Source organism: Dryobates pubescens, chromosome 4 (genome assembly GCF_014839835.1).
Source record: "Dryobates pubescens isolate bDryPub1 chromosome 4, bDryPub1.pri, whole genome shotgun sequence".
Lineage (NCBI taxonomy): Eukaryota > Metazoa > Chordata > Aves > Piciformes > Picidae > Dryobates > Dryobates pubescens.
In genome coordinates, this window is record NC_071615.1 from 26,181,104 (window position 1) to 26,196,463 (window position 15,360).

Genomic DNA, 15,360 nt, shown 5'->3' on the forward strand with positions numbered 1-15,360 from the left:
TAATGTGTTACAAGTGATACATTGTCAGATCAGTGTCTTTTCTGTTGGCAGGTCTTACAGTGTAGTGGGTTGGCCCTGGCTGCATGCCAGGTGCCCACCAAAGCTGCTCTGTCACTCCTCTCCTCAACTGGATGAGAAAGCATAAAAAGAGGCTCATGGGTCTAGATAAGGTCTGGGAGATCACTCACCTATTATTGTCATGGGCAAAACAGACTTGATTAGGGGAAATTAGTTTAATTTATTAGCAATCAATTAGAGTAGGATAATGAAAAACAAAGAAAAATCATAAAAACAGCTCCCCCCCATCTTTTCTTTCTTCCCAGGCTCAACTTCACTCTTGGTTTCTCTACATCATCCCTCTTCTGAGTGCTGCAGGGGGATGGGGAATGGGGGTTGTGGTCAGTTAATCGCACATTGCTTCTGCTGTTCCTTCCTTGTTATGGGAAGGACATCCAGTTGCTCGCTCCAGTGTGTGCTTCTGCATGGTGGAGCTGTATTCCACTATTAACCTCCATGGGCTGCAGAGAGACAGCCTGCCTTGATGTGGTCTTCACCACAGGCTGCAGGGAAACCCAGTGCCTGGAGCACCTCCTCCCCTTCCTTCAGTGGCCCTGGTGTCTGTAGGGTTGTTTCTCTTGCATATTCTCACTCTCTCCAGCTGCAATTGTGTTGTGCAGCACATTTCCCCTGTATTAAATGTGCTATCGCAGAGGAGCTCCCACCATTATTGATGGGCTCAGCCTTGGTCAGTGGTGTTGACCAAGATGGTTTTTGGCTGCCATTGACTCCTCACAGAAGAGAAATAATTGCAGTTTTTAATATTCCACTGCATGTAAGGCCCGAAGGTGAACTTTTTTTAACCTATGTGGTAACTATCCTTCTGTGAAGGAAGTGTCCAGCATCTTGAAGCCAGCTGACATTGGTTTTATCAGACACAAAGAAAGCTTCCAGCAGCTTCTCTCCCAAAATCTTTGCCATACAAACCAACACATGAGTTTTTTGCAACGTTTGAGAACCCCTGATAGAAATACTTGTTCAAAAGTCGAGTTTTATCTTCATTGATATTCCAGTTTTACAGCATTTTATCCAGCAAGTAATTCCATCAACTTGAAAACAGCATCTGTGGACCAAATGTGCTTCATTGACTAGTTCACAGAACTGGACAGTAGATATTTCTCATTGTCCTTAGGCGGACAGAATCAGGTCCCATGCTGAGACAGGCCAAGGGTACGGCCACTGCATGGCCTCAGCCTTGCTGTGTGATGTGTGTGGCTCAGCCTTCCTTCCAGAACTTAGGTTTAATGTCTGCAGAACCAAATGGTCTTCCAGCTTGCTAATTTGTGCAGGCTTCTGTAAATACTAACTAATTAAACACTAGACTTTCATTGCAATGGCCTAGAACCTAATATTTGTTGGGTTTGGGACATTTCTTGACAGAGGGATAGTTACCAGATAAATAGGTTAAAAAAAAATCACCTTTGGGCCTTACTTGAAATGCAGTGTTAAAAACTGTAATTACTTCTCTTCTGTGAGGATTCAGTGGCAGCCAAAAAACGTTGGGTCAAGTATAACTAATGATCCTCATTAAAATTAATTTCAACTATGGCTTGACCTTTCATTCATAACCATTCTTGTGCTTTTGGCTGTGGGGGAGTGAAATGCAAACTTTTCCAGTCACATTTACAGACATTCTTCCCCTTTCAAAACTCTCATAAGAGCATTTAACTGCAGGACCCTAACCCTTTTGAGCTGAATTAAAAGAGAAATAAGTAAGTTATCACAGCATGTAGTAATGGGAGTAGGCATGATTGTGTGATACAGCAGAGTAATATCTGATTATGGTATTAGAGATGTACTAGCAGTGAAGTAGGTATGGATGAAGCTTATAAACCATTTGCTGCAGTGGAGCCTGCACTAGTTTGCTCTTCATCCACTTAATCTAGCTCTCCCATTCCAGGCAGTTTCTGTTTATGCCTGTACTTGTTGTTTTGGGGAAGGCTACCAGACTACCTTTCATTTAAGCTTGGCTAGGAGTTCCCCAGAAAACCTTTGATATGTGGCTTAGAATTGTCTCACAGTGATCCAGAGGAAACCAGGTCCCTGAATGCAGCTTCTTTTCTCATGCCCTAAATAAAGCCACCACATATTCTCGTTGTAAGATCCAAAGCTTGTTCCTCAACTAGTGACTGTAATACCAGAATGACTCATTTCCTCATGGGATGTCTTGCCCAGTTGCTTTGATTTCTCATGAATACAATTATAAGAGCAATTTAGTATGACTTACACAATCAAAACATAAACAAAAAAATGAAACAGTAAGTAGCAATCCCTCAGTTTAAGAAAAATGTTGAGATGTTTGAATGTGTCCAGAGAAGGGCAACATGGCTGGTGAGGGGTCTGGAGCACAAGCCCTATAAGGAGAGGCTGAGGGAGTTGTTTAGCCTGGAGAAGAGGAGGCTGGGGGGAGACCTTATTGCTCGCTACCATTCAGGTAGTTGTAGCTAGGTGTGGGTTGGTCTCTTCTCCCAGGCAACCTGTGTCAGAAGAAGAGGACACAGTCTCAAGCTGCACAAGGGGAAGATGTTAGGAAGTTCTTCACAGGAGTGACTGGCCATTGGAGTGGGCTGCCCAGGCAGGTGGTGGAGGCACTCTTCCTGGAAGTGTTTAAAAAAAGACTGAATGAGGCACTCAGTGCCATGGTTTACTTGATTAGAAGGTATTGGGTGATAGCTTGGAGGGCTTTTCCAACCTGGTTGATTCTGTGATTCTGTAATCTGGTTTGGAGATATGTCTCTGAGGCTAGTTTTACCTGCCAAGGAACAGAGGCATATCACCCCTTAAGCTGTGCCTTGTGGGTTCAATCAGCAGCATTAAGTTTTTTATGGTGTCAGGATTATTTTCAATAATAAAATACTGGATCTGAGGCATTACTATGAAAAAAAAAAAATCACTTTTTCTTTGCTGTTTCTCAGTGCAAAATAAAAACTCCTGATCCTAAAAACCTTTGTTACAACAGATTTTTCTCAAAAAGACCCGAACAGGAACAACACATAATGAACTTTAGATATTTTTGTATTTTTTAAAAATATAAATATGAGGATGTTATAATGACCCTCAGAATATACAGAAGTTATGCTTAACCATGGCAGTCAAACATTTTATACTTGCAAGTGGTTTTCATTCTGCCCTCCAGTGACGCCTGACAAAACCTGCGTAGTAGTGATGAATATGCTGCAGTGTCTAGTGATCCAGTTTAAATCCATAAGGAGTTTCTTTACTTTTGAGGGAAAAGAAAGGAAGAAGTCTTGGATTCTCTCACACTTTGGTCACAACACCCCCAAGGAACACTACAGTCTTGGGGAAGAATGACTGGAAAGCAGCCTAGTGGAAGAGTATCTGGGTGTGCTGATGGATGGATGGCTGAACATAAGCCAGTGTGTGCCCAGGTGCACAAGAAGGCCAGGAGCATCCTGGCCTGGATCCAGAACAGCATGTCCAGCAGGAGTAGGGAAGTGATTGTGTCTCTGGGCTCAGCCCTGGTGAAGCCACACCCTGAGTACTGGGTTCAGTTCTGGGCACCACAATGTAAGAAATACATTGAAGTTCTGGAGTATGTCCAGAGAAGAGTAAGACAGATGAAGGGTTTGGAGAGTGTGTTGCATGAGGGGTGGCTGAGGGAACTAGGGTTGGTTAGTACGGTACTAGAGAAGGCTAAGGGGAGATCTTATTGCTCTCTACAGCTCCTTGAAAGGAGATTAGAGTGAGGCTGGTGTTGGTCTCTTCTCCCAAGTAGCTAACAATAGGATGAGAGGAAATGGGCTTAAGGTTTAGGTTGGATATCAGGAAAAAAAATATTACTGAAAGAGTGGTCAGGCATGGGAACAGGCTGCCCAGGGAGGTGGTGGAGTCACCATCCCTGGAGGTGCTCAAGAAGCGTGTACTTGGTGGCACTTCAAATATAGTTTAAGTGGTCATGGTAGTTGGGTTACAGTTGGACTCTTAAAGGTCTTTTCCAACCTTAATGATTCTATTGTTTTTTTATATAGGGAAAAAACAACATTGACATATAGTCTAAAAACATGATGCTATTTTAAAAGAATCCTAACCCACCCATGACAGATTTGTTTCTGGTGTTTGAGCTCTCACTCGAAGAGTTGTATCCTGGAATGCATTTTGCTGCTCTATGTGTTTGTGTTGTCTAACAGGATATGATGGATGCAAATGTTTGAGGTGTTCCAGTTAAAATATCAACTTGATTTTCCAGGTCTGCATCAGCCCTTCTTATCTGCAGCTTTTGACATATATGTGGGTTTTCTTTTGCTTTACAAAGTCACTTTGTTCCACGTCGAAGTTAGGGAGTTTTGCCTTTAACTGTATCAGAAGCAGGATCAAGCAGACTCAAGTGGATGGCATTTCTGTATTTGTCTGGAGGTAATATCATAATAACAGGAGCTTTGTACCATATTAATTTTAAAGTGTCAGGAAATGTGCTAGGCCTTGTTGAAAGGTAGAAGATGGAGCTGAGGGCATGTTCTGAAGCTGGTGTCTGGTTGAGAGACTGGTTTATTGGGATGGTTTATTGTTTGTGGATCAAAGAAGTAGTTGAAGTAGGCATAAATACTTGACAGCTCGCTAGTAATACCTGCCTGCCTCAGTCCTGCCTCACTGCCTGAGGATCTTCAGATGCTGACACTTCAAATCACTTTTCTCTTGTAGAAGTACAGATGGGGTAAGAAGCATAACAGAGTGTAGGGACAAAGAGTGAAGTAGAAGATTTGAAATGTCCTCTTTGCTGTAGAGAGGGGTTCAGGCACTGCAGGCAGCTGGAAGGAACCAAACGTGAAAGGAACCTCCTTTCGTGTCCCCTGGGATTTGTGTGTTTGTCTGCATGTGTTAATCCAGTGCATGTGTTAATCCAGTGCCGGTCTTCTGGCTGGTACAGCAGGTGGTGCCTTGTGCCCTATTCCTTCCTACCTACACGTGAAGGGAGGGTGGTAATATTGATGAATGAGGAAGAGGAGATATGCTCTGAGAATAAAAAGGAATGGGAAGGAGAGGAAGGTGCTTAGTCACCTGGGAATATGGCATGGGCTGTGATGTGAGGGACACGGCCCAGAGGAACGGGGACCTTGCTGACGGCCTGGAGCCAGAGGGAGGAAGGCGGGAAACTGTGCACAGCTGTTGCAGGGAATGGTACTGGTGGTGCTGACAAACATTTTACAGATCATAGCAATGGTGAACACCTGATGGGGTGTGTGTGTATGGATCCGTTTGTGCTGCATATGGGAGTGTCCAGGCAGAGAGGGAAGTCTGGATGGTGAGAATGCTGCTGGGGTATATCTGAGCTCTGCAGAATAAATCCTGTGATACATTTGCACATGAATCTTTTGTTTGCAAAGAACCATACTCATCTCTAAAGGCTAATATTAAAGTCTTCACTTCTGCATTCTGTACTTCTTTGCTTTGTTGCCTTTGTGTTTTATACAGAACAAGCTATGCCTGTTACCTATCTAACACATTGGACAACTCCTATCTTCTGTCTGGTAGCCATATGCACTTTGGTTTTTAGCTGAACTGTTGCATGGTGGGAGGTATGATGTGCTTTTAATGCTAGAGAATGCTGGGATTTTTATATCACAGAAATTAAGAAGTTTTTTCTGTAAAAAGTCTTCAGAGGAGTCTTTGGACTCTGGGGAAGAGATATGGGAAATGTGGGACTGCTGCTGAGCAGAGAAATGATTGTACCTGACAGTTCTGAGAAATGTTCTACATTACTGGATATCTTTCTGCAACTCACATTTACTCTACATCATTTTGTTAGTAGTCTCTTAAATTTTGCAAGATACCTTCACAGCTTTTCCTGTAAACCTCTGCCTCGTTTACTGGCACTGCACTTTTAAATAGATCTGTACATAAAGTGACTACTGTATACCGAGTATTTCCTTTTATTTCCTCTGCTTTGACTTTCTCTGTTTCTCTGGAGGTACCATCTTGTTTGCAATTTTAGTGTTGCCTAGAATATCAGATTATTCTTCATCAGATAGTACTTCAGCATGCTTTGAAAATATGCTTTATGTTTCCGTTTCACATGTCTGAATGCACTTTCAATACACATTTTCTGCCAAGATTGTGTTTCTGCTACTGATTAAGAGAAATTAAGGAATTAATTTTGTCCTTAGCTGCATTCTATTACAGAAACTTCCAAGTGCTTTATGTAGTGAACTGTGAGTTCAGGCTGTCAATACAAATGTGTTGAATGTGAGATTGTTAATTGCTCTTAGATGTAAACACATTACAGTGTAGAAGCTTGAGGTGATCTTATCTAAAACTGGTAAAATCTCATTTTTTTAACAAATAGAATTGTTTGATTTATATAGAGGGGCACAAATCTTAGTTCCTGGAATCTTATAATTGGAAATGTGATGTGTGTGTCTCTCAGCATGCTCTCTGGGGTTCATCAGACAGCACTTCCTCCAGAAAGTATCAAAGAAATACTGTTGTGGGTTATTTTTTTTATCTTTCTTTTTCTGAACTCCAAGAATTTCCATTCAGTCATTGCCCACCTATTCCACCTTCCATCTGCTTGTGTCCAGGAGATTGTACGAGTGCTCTCACAAAATAGACTCCTCTTAATTGTACTTTTGTTTTGTTTTGTTTTGTTTGGGTGTTTGGGTTTTGTTGGTATTTTTGATAGATGCTAAGATGCTGGTTCCTGCACTGCCAGCTTTTGTTGCCTTAAGACTAATAGGTCTGCATCAGAAATCAATCCCACCCACTGGCACTGAGCCTTGTCAGGCTGACCTTGAGGCCAACTCTTTCATTTTGATTCTAATTTGTGCAATGATTTGTACATCATTGAAGCAAAGTTAATGTAAGAGGGATACATTAACATAGCAGTACAGCCAGACTGGAAACATACAAAGGTCAGGAAATGGAAAAATGAACTACCTAATAACATCCATTTGCCCCATTGCTGATGTATAATGGCTTTGATTTCCAATTAGTGTTTATTATAGGCATAAATATATGTATTGTGCCGTGGATGTGCAATATGGAGACAGATGCACTTGAAGTTCTTTAGTGCTACTATGGCACGCATCACTTTGGAATGCCTGCAGCCTTTGTTTCAGTTGACTGAAGAACAGCAGGGAAAAAGGTGTCAGGAGACCATGGAAGCCTGCAACTCCCTCGTGCTATTAAATTATTCCTATGGAGCCCTGAGAAACCATTCCTGTGCCTTTCTGTGGTGGTTTGAAAGGAAAGGCTCTGCTTTCCCTCCCCCACTGAGAAAGAGACCACGGCTAAACCCAGTCGGAGAAATGAGAGTATATTGTACAAGGAAACAGATTCTATGTAACACAACAAACACAGGTATTTTACAATATATACAGGAATATACAGCAAATGAACTCAACCAGAAACCAGACCCCCCACACAGGGGGCTTCCCCCTGTGCCCCCTTCAACCCCCTACCTCCCTTCTCCCCCAAAAGAGGTAGAAGAAGAGACGAGGACAGTTAACAGGGCAGGAAAGGAAGAAAGGCCTTGCACAGGAGTTAGTATCTTATCTTAGTTGGCCAGAATCCCAGAAGCAGATCCAGCCGAGAGGGACAGCGAAGGAAGGAAGACTGAGAGAAAGTTCCCAACTCCCCTGGGTCCAATCTCTCCTCCCACAATCCTACCAATGAAATTCGTTTAGAAAACCAAAATATTTTACAAACATTTAGCCAGTGTGCCCCTTCCTTAAAGGCACAGCGTCAAACGGCCACACTTTCAAATTAGTGGCTTGATCCTACAAAGTTGTCCGTGCTCTCCAAACCCTTTGGCTTCATAGTATTTTCTAATCCCAAGCTAGGTGGTTTTCATCTTGGGTTTTATGTTTCCAGCAAGTCAGATGATCAGCTGTTTGGAGAAGGTTTTATATAGCTTCTTGCACTACAAGGTCATGTTTACTGGATTTGGCTGTACTGTAAGCTTTGCTTTAAAAATCCTTTTTGTGCTCAGAGTTACAGTGATCATTTTTCTGAAACTCAAATGCCTAAAGGGATTTTTCTTATATGATATTAATAAACAAATAGTGGTGATAGGTTGATGAGGGGCAGTTATGATAGCTTGATTATAGCTTACTGTATTTCTTCCTACCTCTGCATTGCCTTGCATTTGTTATAGTCAACTGTTCTGCACCCGCAGAGATGGAAATTGCAAATGCTCCCTTTGTTAGTTATTTGCTGTGCAGGTACTGCATGCTAAGAGGAGTGTCCCTGGGCAAAAAGAAAGCAATCTGTGCTTTATTTCTATCTACTCTGAGGGCTGCTAAGTGGTTGCAGCTAAGGGACTCTCTGGGCTTTGAGTGGGGGAAGAAGATGGGGAAAGGATTGAGAGCAGCAGGTCTGTGATGAGAGTGGAGATGGGAAGGTTGCTGGGAAGAATAGATCCTGCAGCAAGTCTTTAGCACTGTGGAAAGCAGGAGAGTTTCCTTTGAGGATGGAATTCATGTTGCTGGGTTGAGAGCCATGCTCAACTTCTCAACGGGGGGGAAAGTTATGCTTTGTAAGGAGCAACAGTGGGATTCACTCTCCTATATTTTTGCTTTCCCTCAGCTGTTTTCACTCTTCCACCCAACAGAGCTGAGTTTCTTGTCTTTTCAGAATTTACCTGACTTACGCTCTAATGAAACAGTTTTATATACTGAAAGCCCTTTCATTAGACTCATCTGTCTCAAAGCTCTGACTCACAGAGTCCCATCACATCACCTTTTGATGACCATGGGCACTGTTGCCTTCCTGCTCCTCTTTCTCGCCCACCCTCAGGGTTTTGCACTGGGTTGTTCACACCTGGGCTGTAACTGAGTTTTAAGAATGTTTTTGTGTTTTCTTTCACCCACCAATTAAACTTTTCACACAGGCTATTACTACCTCTTGGTACAATATACTTGTCGATACAAATGACTGTGCTTTCCTGAAAGCTGATCAGAAGACAGTGTGATAACTGCTAACTGATCAGAAGACAGTGTGATAACTGCTAGCTGATCAGAAGACAGTGTAATGACTTGCCACTGTCACCAGCCTACCCTAATTTCTTACTTTTTTTATTTTTTTAATCTGTCTTGTGTCTCTCTTGGCTTTTACAAAACACATAAGCCTTGTAAATGAAGCCTAAAAGCTTATCAGAAGAACCTTCATCCCTGAGGGAGCACCAGGAGACTAACTAGAGACTAACTCCACATCTGACCTGCTTGTGATGTCAGACTCAACTACTGGCCTATTAAATTTGCATATGGCTAAATGTGCTGCGTCCCAAGCTTCTCATCATACAAAGCTATCTCACTGTCTTGCTTGGTAGTTGCCCTTGAAATTTGTGTTGAATGACTACCTGTGTCTTACTTTGAGCCCACTGTTGTGCTGGCTATCATTGTCACCTTGTTCCTGTTAATTTCTTCCTTTGCTCCAGTGATGGATTATATTTCAGTCATAGAGTATCTTTGGTTTAGATGGCAAAAGTCTGTTGTGCCATCATCCTGACCTGCACAAATACATCTCTGACAAAGCGGCAATGGGAGGTAACTGGTGTTGGTCCAAGTATCTAAAAAAACATCTCTTAATTGTCTGAACAGAGGATTGATCTGGATCCTTGCAGGTGCTTTGCTGAAATCTATCTCTGTGTAGCTAAAGCATCATGTGCCTTTCTGGCGTGATTTAAAATAATCCCAAATAAAATAACAATAAAAAAATAAAATCCCTAACATTAAGCTCTTCAGGGGAAGCTGCTGCACAGCAGCTCTGAATGCTTTGATGAAATTCAGCTCGCAGTAATGGTGTGAAGCCTTTCAGCCACAGGATTAATAGGTTCATAGAAACATAGAATGGTTTGGGTTCAGTGGGACCTTCAAGATCATCTAGTTCCAACCCCCTACCATAGGCAACTTGTTCCAGTGTCTCATTACCCAGACTGTAAAGAATTTATTTCTAATATCCAGTGTAAAGCTACTCTCCTCAAGCATAAAGCCATTGCCCCTCATCCTGTCACTACAAGCCCTCGTAAAGAAGTCCATCCCCTACTTGCTTGTAGCTCCTTTCAGGTATCGGAAAGCTTCTATAAGGTCTTGCTAGAGCCTTCTCTACTGCAGGCTGAACAGCTTCAACTCTCTCAGCCTGACACCCCCCACCCCCCCTCCCCCCCACCTCTGGACCTGCTCCAACAGTTCCGTATCCTTTTTATTCTGAGGGCCCCAGAATTGGATGCAGTGCTCCAGGTGGGGTCTCAGCAGAGCAGATGTGGAGAACCACCTTCCTCGTTCTGCTGGTCACACTTTTGAGAGGAGTATGATGCAGGCCAATGATACAGAGTGACCCAGAAAGAAGCTACATTTTCTCTTTACAGGGAATATTGGTCTTTATATTGTGAACTCTCTTTTCAAACACTGAATACATATAACTCTTAGAAAAGCAGCAGCAAAACATTAGTTGTGTAGGACATGCAACACCGTGTACCTCATTCCCCTACATGCTTCGATCCTTCTCTATTCACAGAATGACTGAATGCCAGGTTGGAAGGGACCCCAAGGATCATCTGTTCCAACCTTTCTAGGAGATAGTGTAAATTACATGAGATGGCCAAGCACCCTGTCAAGCTGAGTCTTAAAACTGTCCAGGTAGGGCTATCCACCACTCTTGGGAGTTATTCCAGTATCTATTCCTGTATCTCTAGTGTAGCCTTTTGTATTATAAGCTTCAGTCTCACCAGCACTTCCTCTAAGGTGTGGCATTCCCACTGGAGCTATTTCTGCTTATAAACCCTGTTTAAAGCAGTAAGTGAGGATTTGGGTCAACGGATTTTAAGTGTTACAGGACTGTGTCTGTAAAGTGACAGCATATTCTATGTGCCAGTCAAGGGATTTCTGCCTTTAATTCTCCACACAGTTTTGTGTAACGGACTCCTAAGACACAATACTGGCTCTAATTATTCCACAACAATTAGTACTAAAAAACCCCCAATGTTAAAATTATTATTATTTTTATAAACTTCGTGTTCTGTGCTGGCATAGCCTTAATAAAGCCAGAGTTAAATAACTGCTTGGCTGGACAGAGGAGCTGTGATTTATTCCCCCCCCTCCCCCCCCCCCACATTTAATTTGTTTGAGTTCAAAATGATGATTTCATTTCTGATCATGTGAAAACCATACTGGAAAGCTGTCTGGGTTTCGTATCTAACGAATTTGACAGCATGGTTGGCAACAGACAGATAATGGAAGGGCTAATGAATAATGAAAAGCAGAATGACTGAAATAGCAGAGCTGTAGGGAGAGAAGAGGGAAAGCTGGGAAGGAGAATGTTAAAAATAAACAGCACAGAAGTGAGGAATAAACAGTATTTTGATCAGTGCCAGAGCATGCCTTCACAACAAACTTTAACCCAGTTGTAACTTCAGCATTACCCATCTGCCAGCTCACAAGAGCTCTTCACTTGGGTACTTGTTGTATTTTGCGTAAGTCATTCATCTTGCCTTGAGAAAGAGGATGGTAGGTTGGAATTTAAGTAGTATGTTCAGCTTCTAGAATGATGACTACACTTCAGTAACCATCTCAATTGCCATTAGTTGCCTGGTGCATTCCCAAATTCCTACTGGAGCAGGTATGCACAGTATCTCAGAGTCTACAGCAAAAACCAAAGCCAAGCAATAGCACTGGAAGCCATCAGCTGTGCTGGGTGACCCTGTTTGTATTTACAGGTCAGTGGAAGACATCTCTGTTATGGCAACAGGGGTAATTCTATTTTCACAGCTCTTACTCTTCAGATCTTCAGCAGGAAGAGTTCTTACTCAGATAACTAGTCTCTTCAGGTAGGTTATGATCTCTAGGGTGACTGTGCTTTAAGAAAGTCTTCTGCAAATGCAATGCAAATTACTGGGGAGAAGACATAATTCTGGGTGTCAAAAGTGGGAAGACTATCTCCTGATGATAGGAGAATGGCTTGCTTGCACTTCAACAGTCATGATGTGTGTGGATGCATGCATTAACATGGAAGAAGCCAGCTATTATTAATGTCTTCACACACTGCCAGTTGTGGCTGAGCTTGGTGGTGTAAGGCTTGCTCTTCACTTGTTTTTGTGGTAAGATTATAAAGTAGGGGCTGAGTTAGCACTGTGATTCCTGCTACATCTTTTCCCGCCTCTTTTCTTGCAGTGCCAGAAGGACAAAGATCTGCTAGTTTCTTGTGCTGATGTACAGCTTTTCCTGAGTTTTGACATCACTGAAAAATGAGCAATCCTTTAAATACTCTTTTGTCTTTTTGTTTTCCTTCGCAGAATCTGTACCAAAACAGGTTCCTGGGCCTGGCAGCCATGGCGTCTCCATCTAGGAACTCACAGAGTCGACGCCGGTGCAAAGAGCCTCTCAGATACAGCTATAATCCTGACCAGTTCCATAACATGGACATCAGGAACAATTCCCATGAGACTGTCACCATCCCTAGGTCTACCAGTGACACGGACCTTGTCACTTCAGACAGCCGGTCTACCCTGATGGTCAGCAGCTCCTACTACTCCATCGGGCATTCGCAGGACCTAGTGATATACTGGGATATAAAGGAGGAAGTGGATGCAGGGGACTGGATTGGCATGTATCTCATAGGTGAGTTCTTATTACTCCTTCCCCTCGGGTTTCTTGCTGCTTTTTTTTCCAGTTACAAGAATTAGGGTAATATGGGCTAATGGTAATAATGAGCTGGTACAGAGTGAAGTCGTCAAATGGATTTACACAGTAAAAGATTTCTTCTGTTCCTCCATTGTTGATTGCAGTCCTGGTGCTCATTTTCACTTCAGCAGAGGTCTGAAAAGGCTTTCTGTTGATGGAGTTTAGAAACTTCAGGGTATTTTCATTTTTAAAGCTATTTGGATTTGGGGAAAATACCTCCTGATAAAGATAGCCAAATATTTTCAGGATTTCCTCTTACGAGTCCCTGAGTAATCTATGACAGATGAGAGGGATGAGAGGTTTTTCAAGTCAAGGATATGAATCATTTAAAAAGCTTGTGGAAGAGAATGCTTTTCTCTATAGCCAAAGGATATTTTGATATGAACAATAATCCACTTTTTACCTGATTGTTTCAGTTTTAAATGAGTTTTGGATTTTTTTTAATTGCTCTTTTTTGTTTGGTTGGGGTTTTCTTGTTTGTTTGTTTTGCTTATGTTATAACCTCGTTTGGTCCCTATGGAAATAGTCCTGCTGCCTAGAGTGAAGTCTGTATTTGCTGTTTGCCCTCTGCTGAGTTTTGAACATAATGGATCCATTCCTGATACATTCCTCTACAGATTAGAAGTCTAAAAAAATGTGAAGTTCCTATGTTTCCTGAAAAGCAATGACTTGCTAAAGAAGATAGGCTTAAACTGGCTCCCCCACAAAGGGAAGTGTGGGTAAAATGTCTTGCTTGTCTGTTTGGATAAGTGTGGCTAGCACTAAACAGGTTTGTCAGTTCCAATAGCACTGTTCCATTTTGCACAGGTGGGAAACCAAACCCAGGTAAAGCATATAATATTGTGAACTGGGCTTTTAGTGTAGTCATCAGGTCCATCACAGGGAGCTATGGTGCTACTTAAGTGCTTAAAAGAGAAGTGATTAAAAGAGAAGGCTTGGTATCATGTGTTGGGGATGTTTGGAACACAGATACTGTCAACACAGGGGATGTGAGAAAGTACTGAATGGGACGTCTGAGCATGTAGAGAAACCCTGACTGCACAGTATTGGGCCCTGGGAAATGAGTTCAGGGGATTGGAGAGACTAGGAGAAAAGGAACATGAGGATGGCTATTGAGGACATGGAAGGAGAGGAGTTGGGATTACAGTAAACCAGGTTGCAGTACCAGTTCCCACGAGGAACCTCATAAAATACCCTGCTTTGGAAATTAAGGTAGGTTTCTGAAATTTTAAAATCATTTAGGTAAAAAACAGAGCTTGGATTTAAAACAGATGCTCTGAAAGCAGCCTGGTTTGTTGCCCTGAGCACTGACTTGTGTTTACACTTATGCTTGCAGCTGAGTGTTTTACTAGAGCAAATCAGTAGAGTCAGCAGTCCTCAGTGCTCAGCAATGAGAAATACTCTAAACCTGCTCTGTAGTAGGGCAGGCAAACTTGTGAAAGACTGCATTGCTTCAGTAAAAAGAGGCAAAATGAATCTGGTGGTGGTCTGGAGCAGCTGTTTTATGATGAAAGAACTTGTTCAGACAGGTGTCATAGCCCAGATACCATATCAAAAGCTGTGAAGACATGTTCTAATATTAAGGATGGGGAGACACTGGAACAGGTTGCCCAGGGAGGTTGCAGATGCCCCCTCCCTGATGGTGTTCAAGGCCAGGTTGGATAAAGCCTTGAGCAGCCTGGTCTGGTGGAAGGTGTCCCTGCCTATGACAAGGAGGTTAAAACTAGGTATCTTTAAGCTCCCTTCCAACCCAAACCATTCTGTGGAAAAATAGAAGTTTAACTGGGTAAAAGAAAAATCCCCCGTGTTGTTCCTGATTAATTTACTATATTGAACAGGGTGTTGCTTCAGAAACCCCAGAAAATGTGAAGTGCAAGTTGTGAAGTGTATCCTTGCCCCCACTGGCTGAATGCCTGGTGTTAATGACAGTAGTCACTGGCTTGTTCCAAGAAACAATGCTTTTCCCTTGAAAAACCAGCACTTGGCCCTTAGTGTCTTTGAAGGTATTTTGTCTCCAGCCTCTCAGGATCTCAGTCTAGATAACTTTTTTTCATTTTCTTTCCACTCTTCCCACTCCTCCCCTTCCAAAAGGTGGGTATTGGTGTTTTGGTTCCTATAAAGAATGAACATGGGATGCTGTGAAGATCACTTGGGTTTGCTGTTAGCTTGATGCAAGGAACACTCAGAACCTAAGATGGTGCTGTGGCTATATCCACAGTCACAAAAGAGGGGAAACCATTAGGAATAGGTCTGTAGAAGCAAATACCTGCCGAGTGCATTTTGGGGACTTTGCTTTAGAACAGTCTGTCTGGCAGACTGAATGCCCTTGAGCTGCTGTAGTGCATCTTTCACTTTAGCTTCATCAGGACAGTTTGTGTGCCTCAGTCTGGTGGTGACAAAGTGGGGACAGTGGGAAGAGTCGTTAAAAAAGCATACCTCTGACCTGAAATAAAACACCTGTGCTTCCTGCAGTCAGTGTTCTTGACCACTCCACAGGGGTGGCAGATCCACACATCCCTAATGGCTTAGTTTTGTGCGTGCATTTGCACAGATTTTATGAGCCTGCTCTCCTGTTTAGGGAAAGAATGTTGCTGACCTTGTGGGTATGACCTTCACAATGTAAACTGATATATGACTATGTTTTGAATTAGCAGCCAGACTGGAACAAGAG

At 42.6% G+C, this 15,360-nt stretch overlaps 1 protein-coding gene across 6 annotated transcripts in view; it reads left to right on the forward strand.

Annotated features, from left to right (window-relative positions):
* The window catches only part of HECW1 (HECT, C2 and WW domain containing E3 ubiquitin protein ligase 1), a 290,701-nt gene that overhangs the window by 76,694 nt on the left and 198,647 nt on the right, over positions 1–15,360 (forward strand). For all 6 annotated transcript variants that reach the window (XM_054160975.1, XM_054160974.1, XM_054160972.1 and 3 more), the window contains one exon: positions 12,302–12,626. In XM_054160975.1, the coding sequence (XP_054016950.1) occupies positions 12,302–12,626 (325 nt within the window). The remainder of the gene's footprint in view (positions 1–12,301; positions 12,627–15,360) is intronic.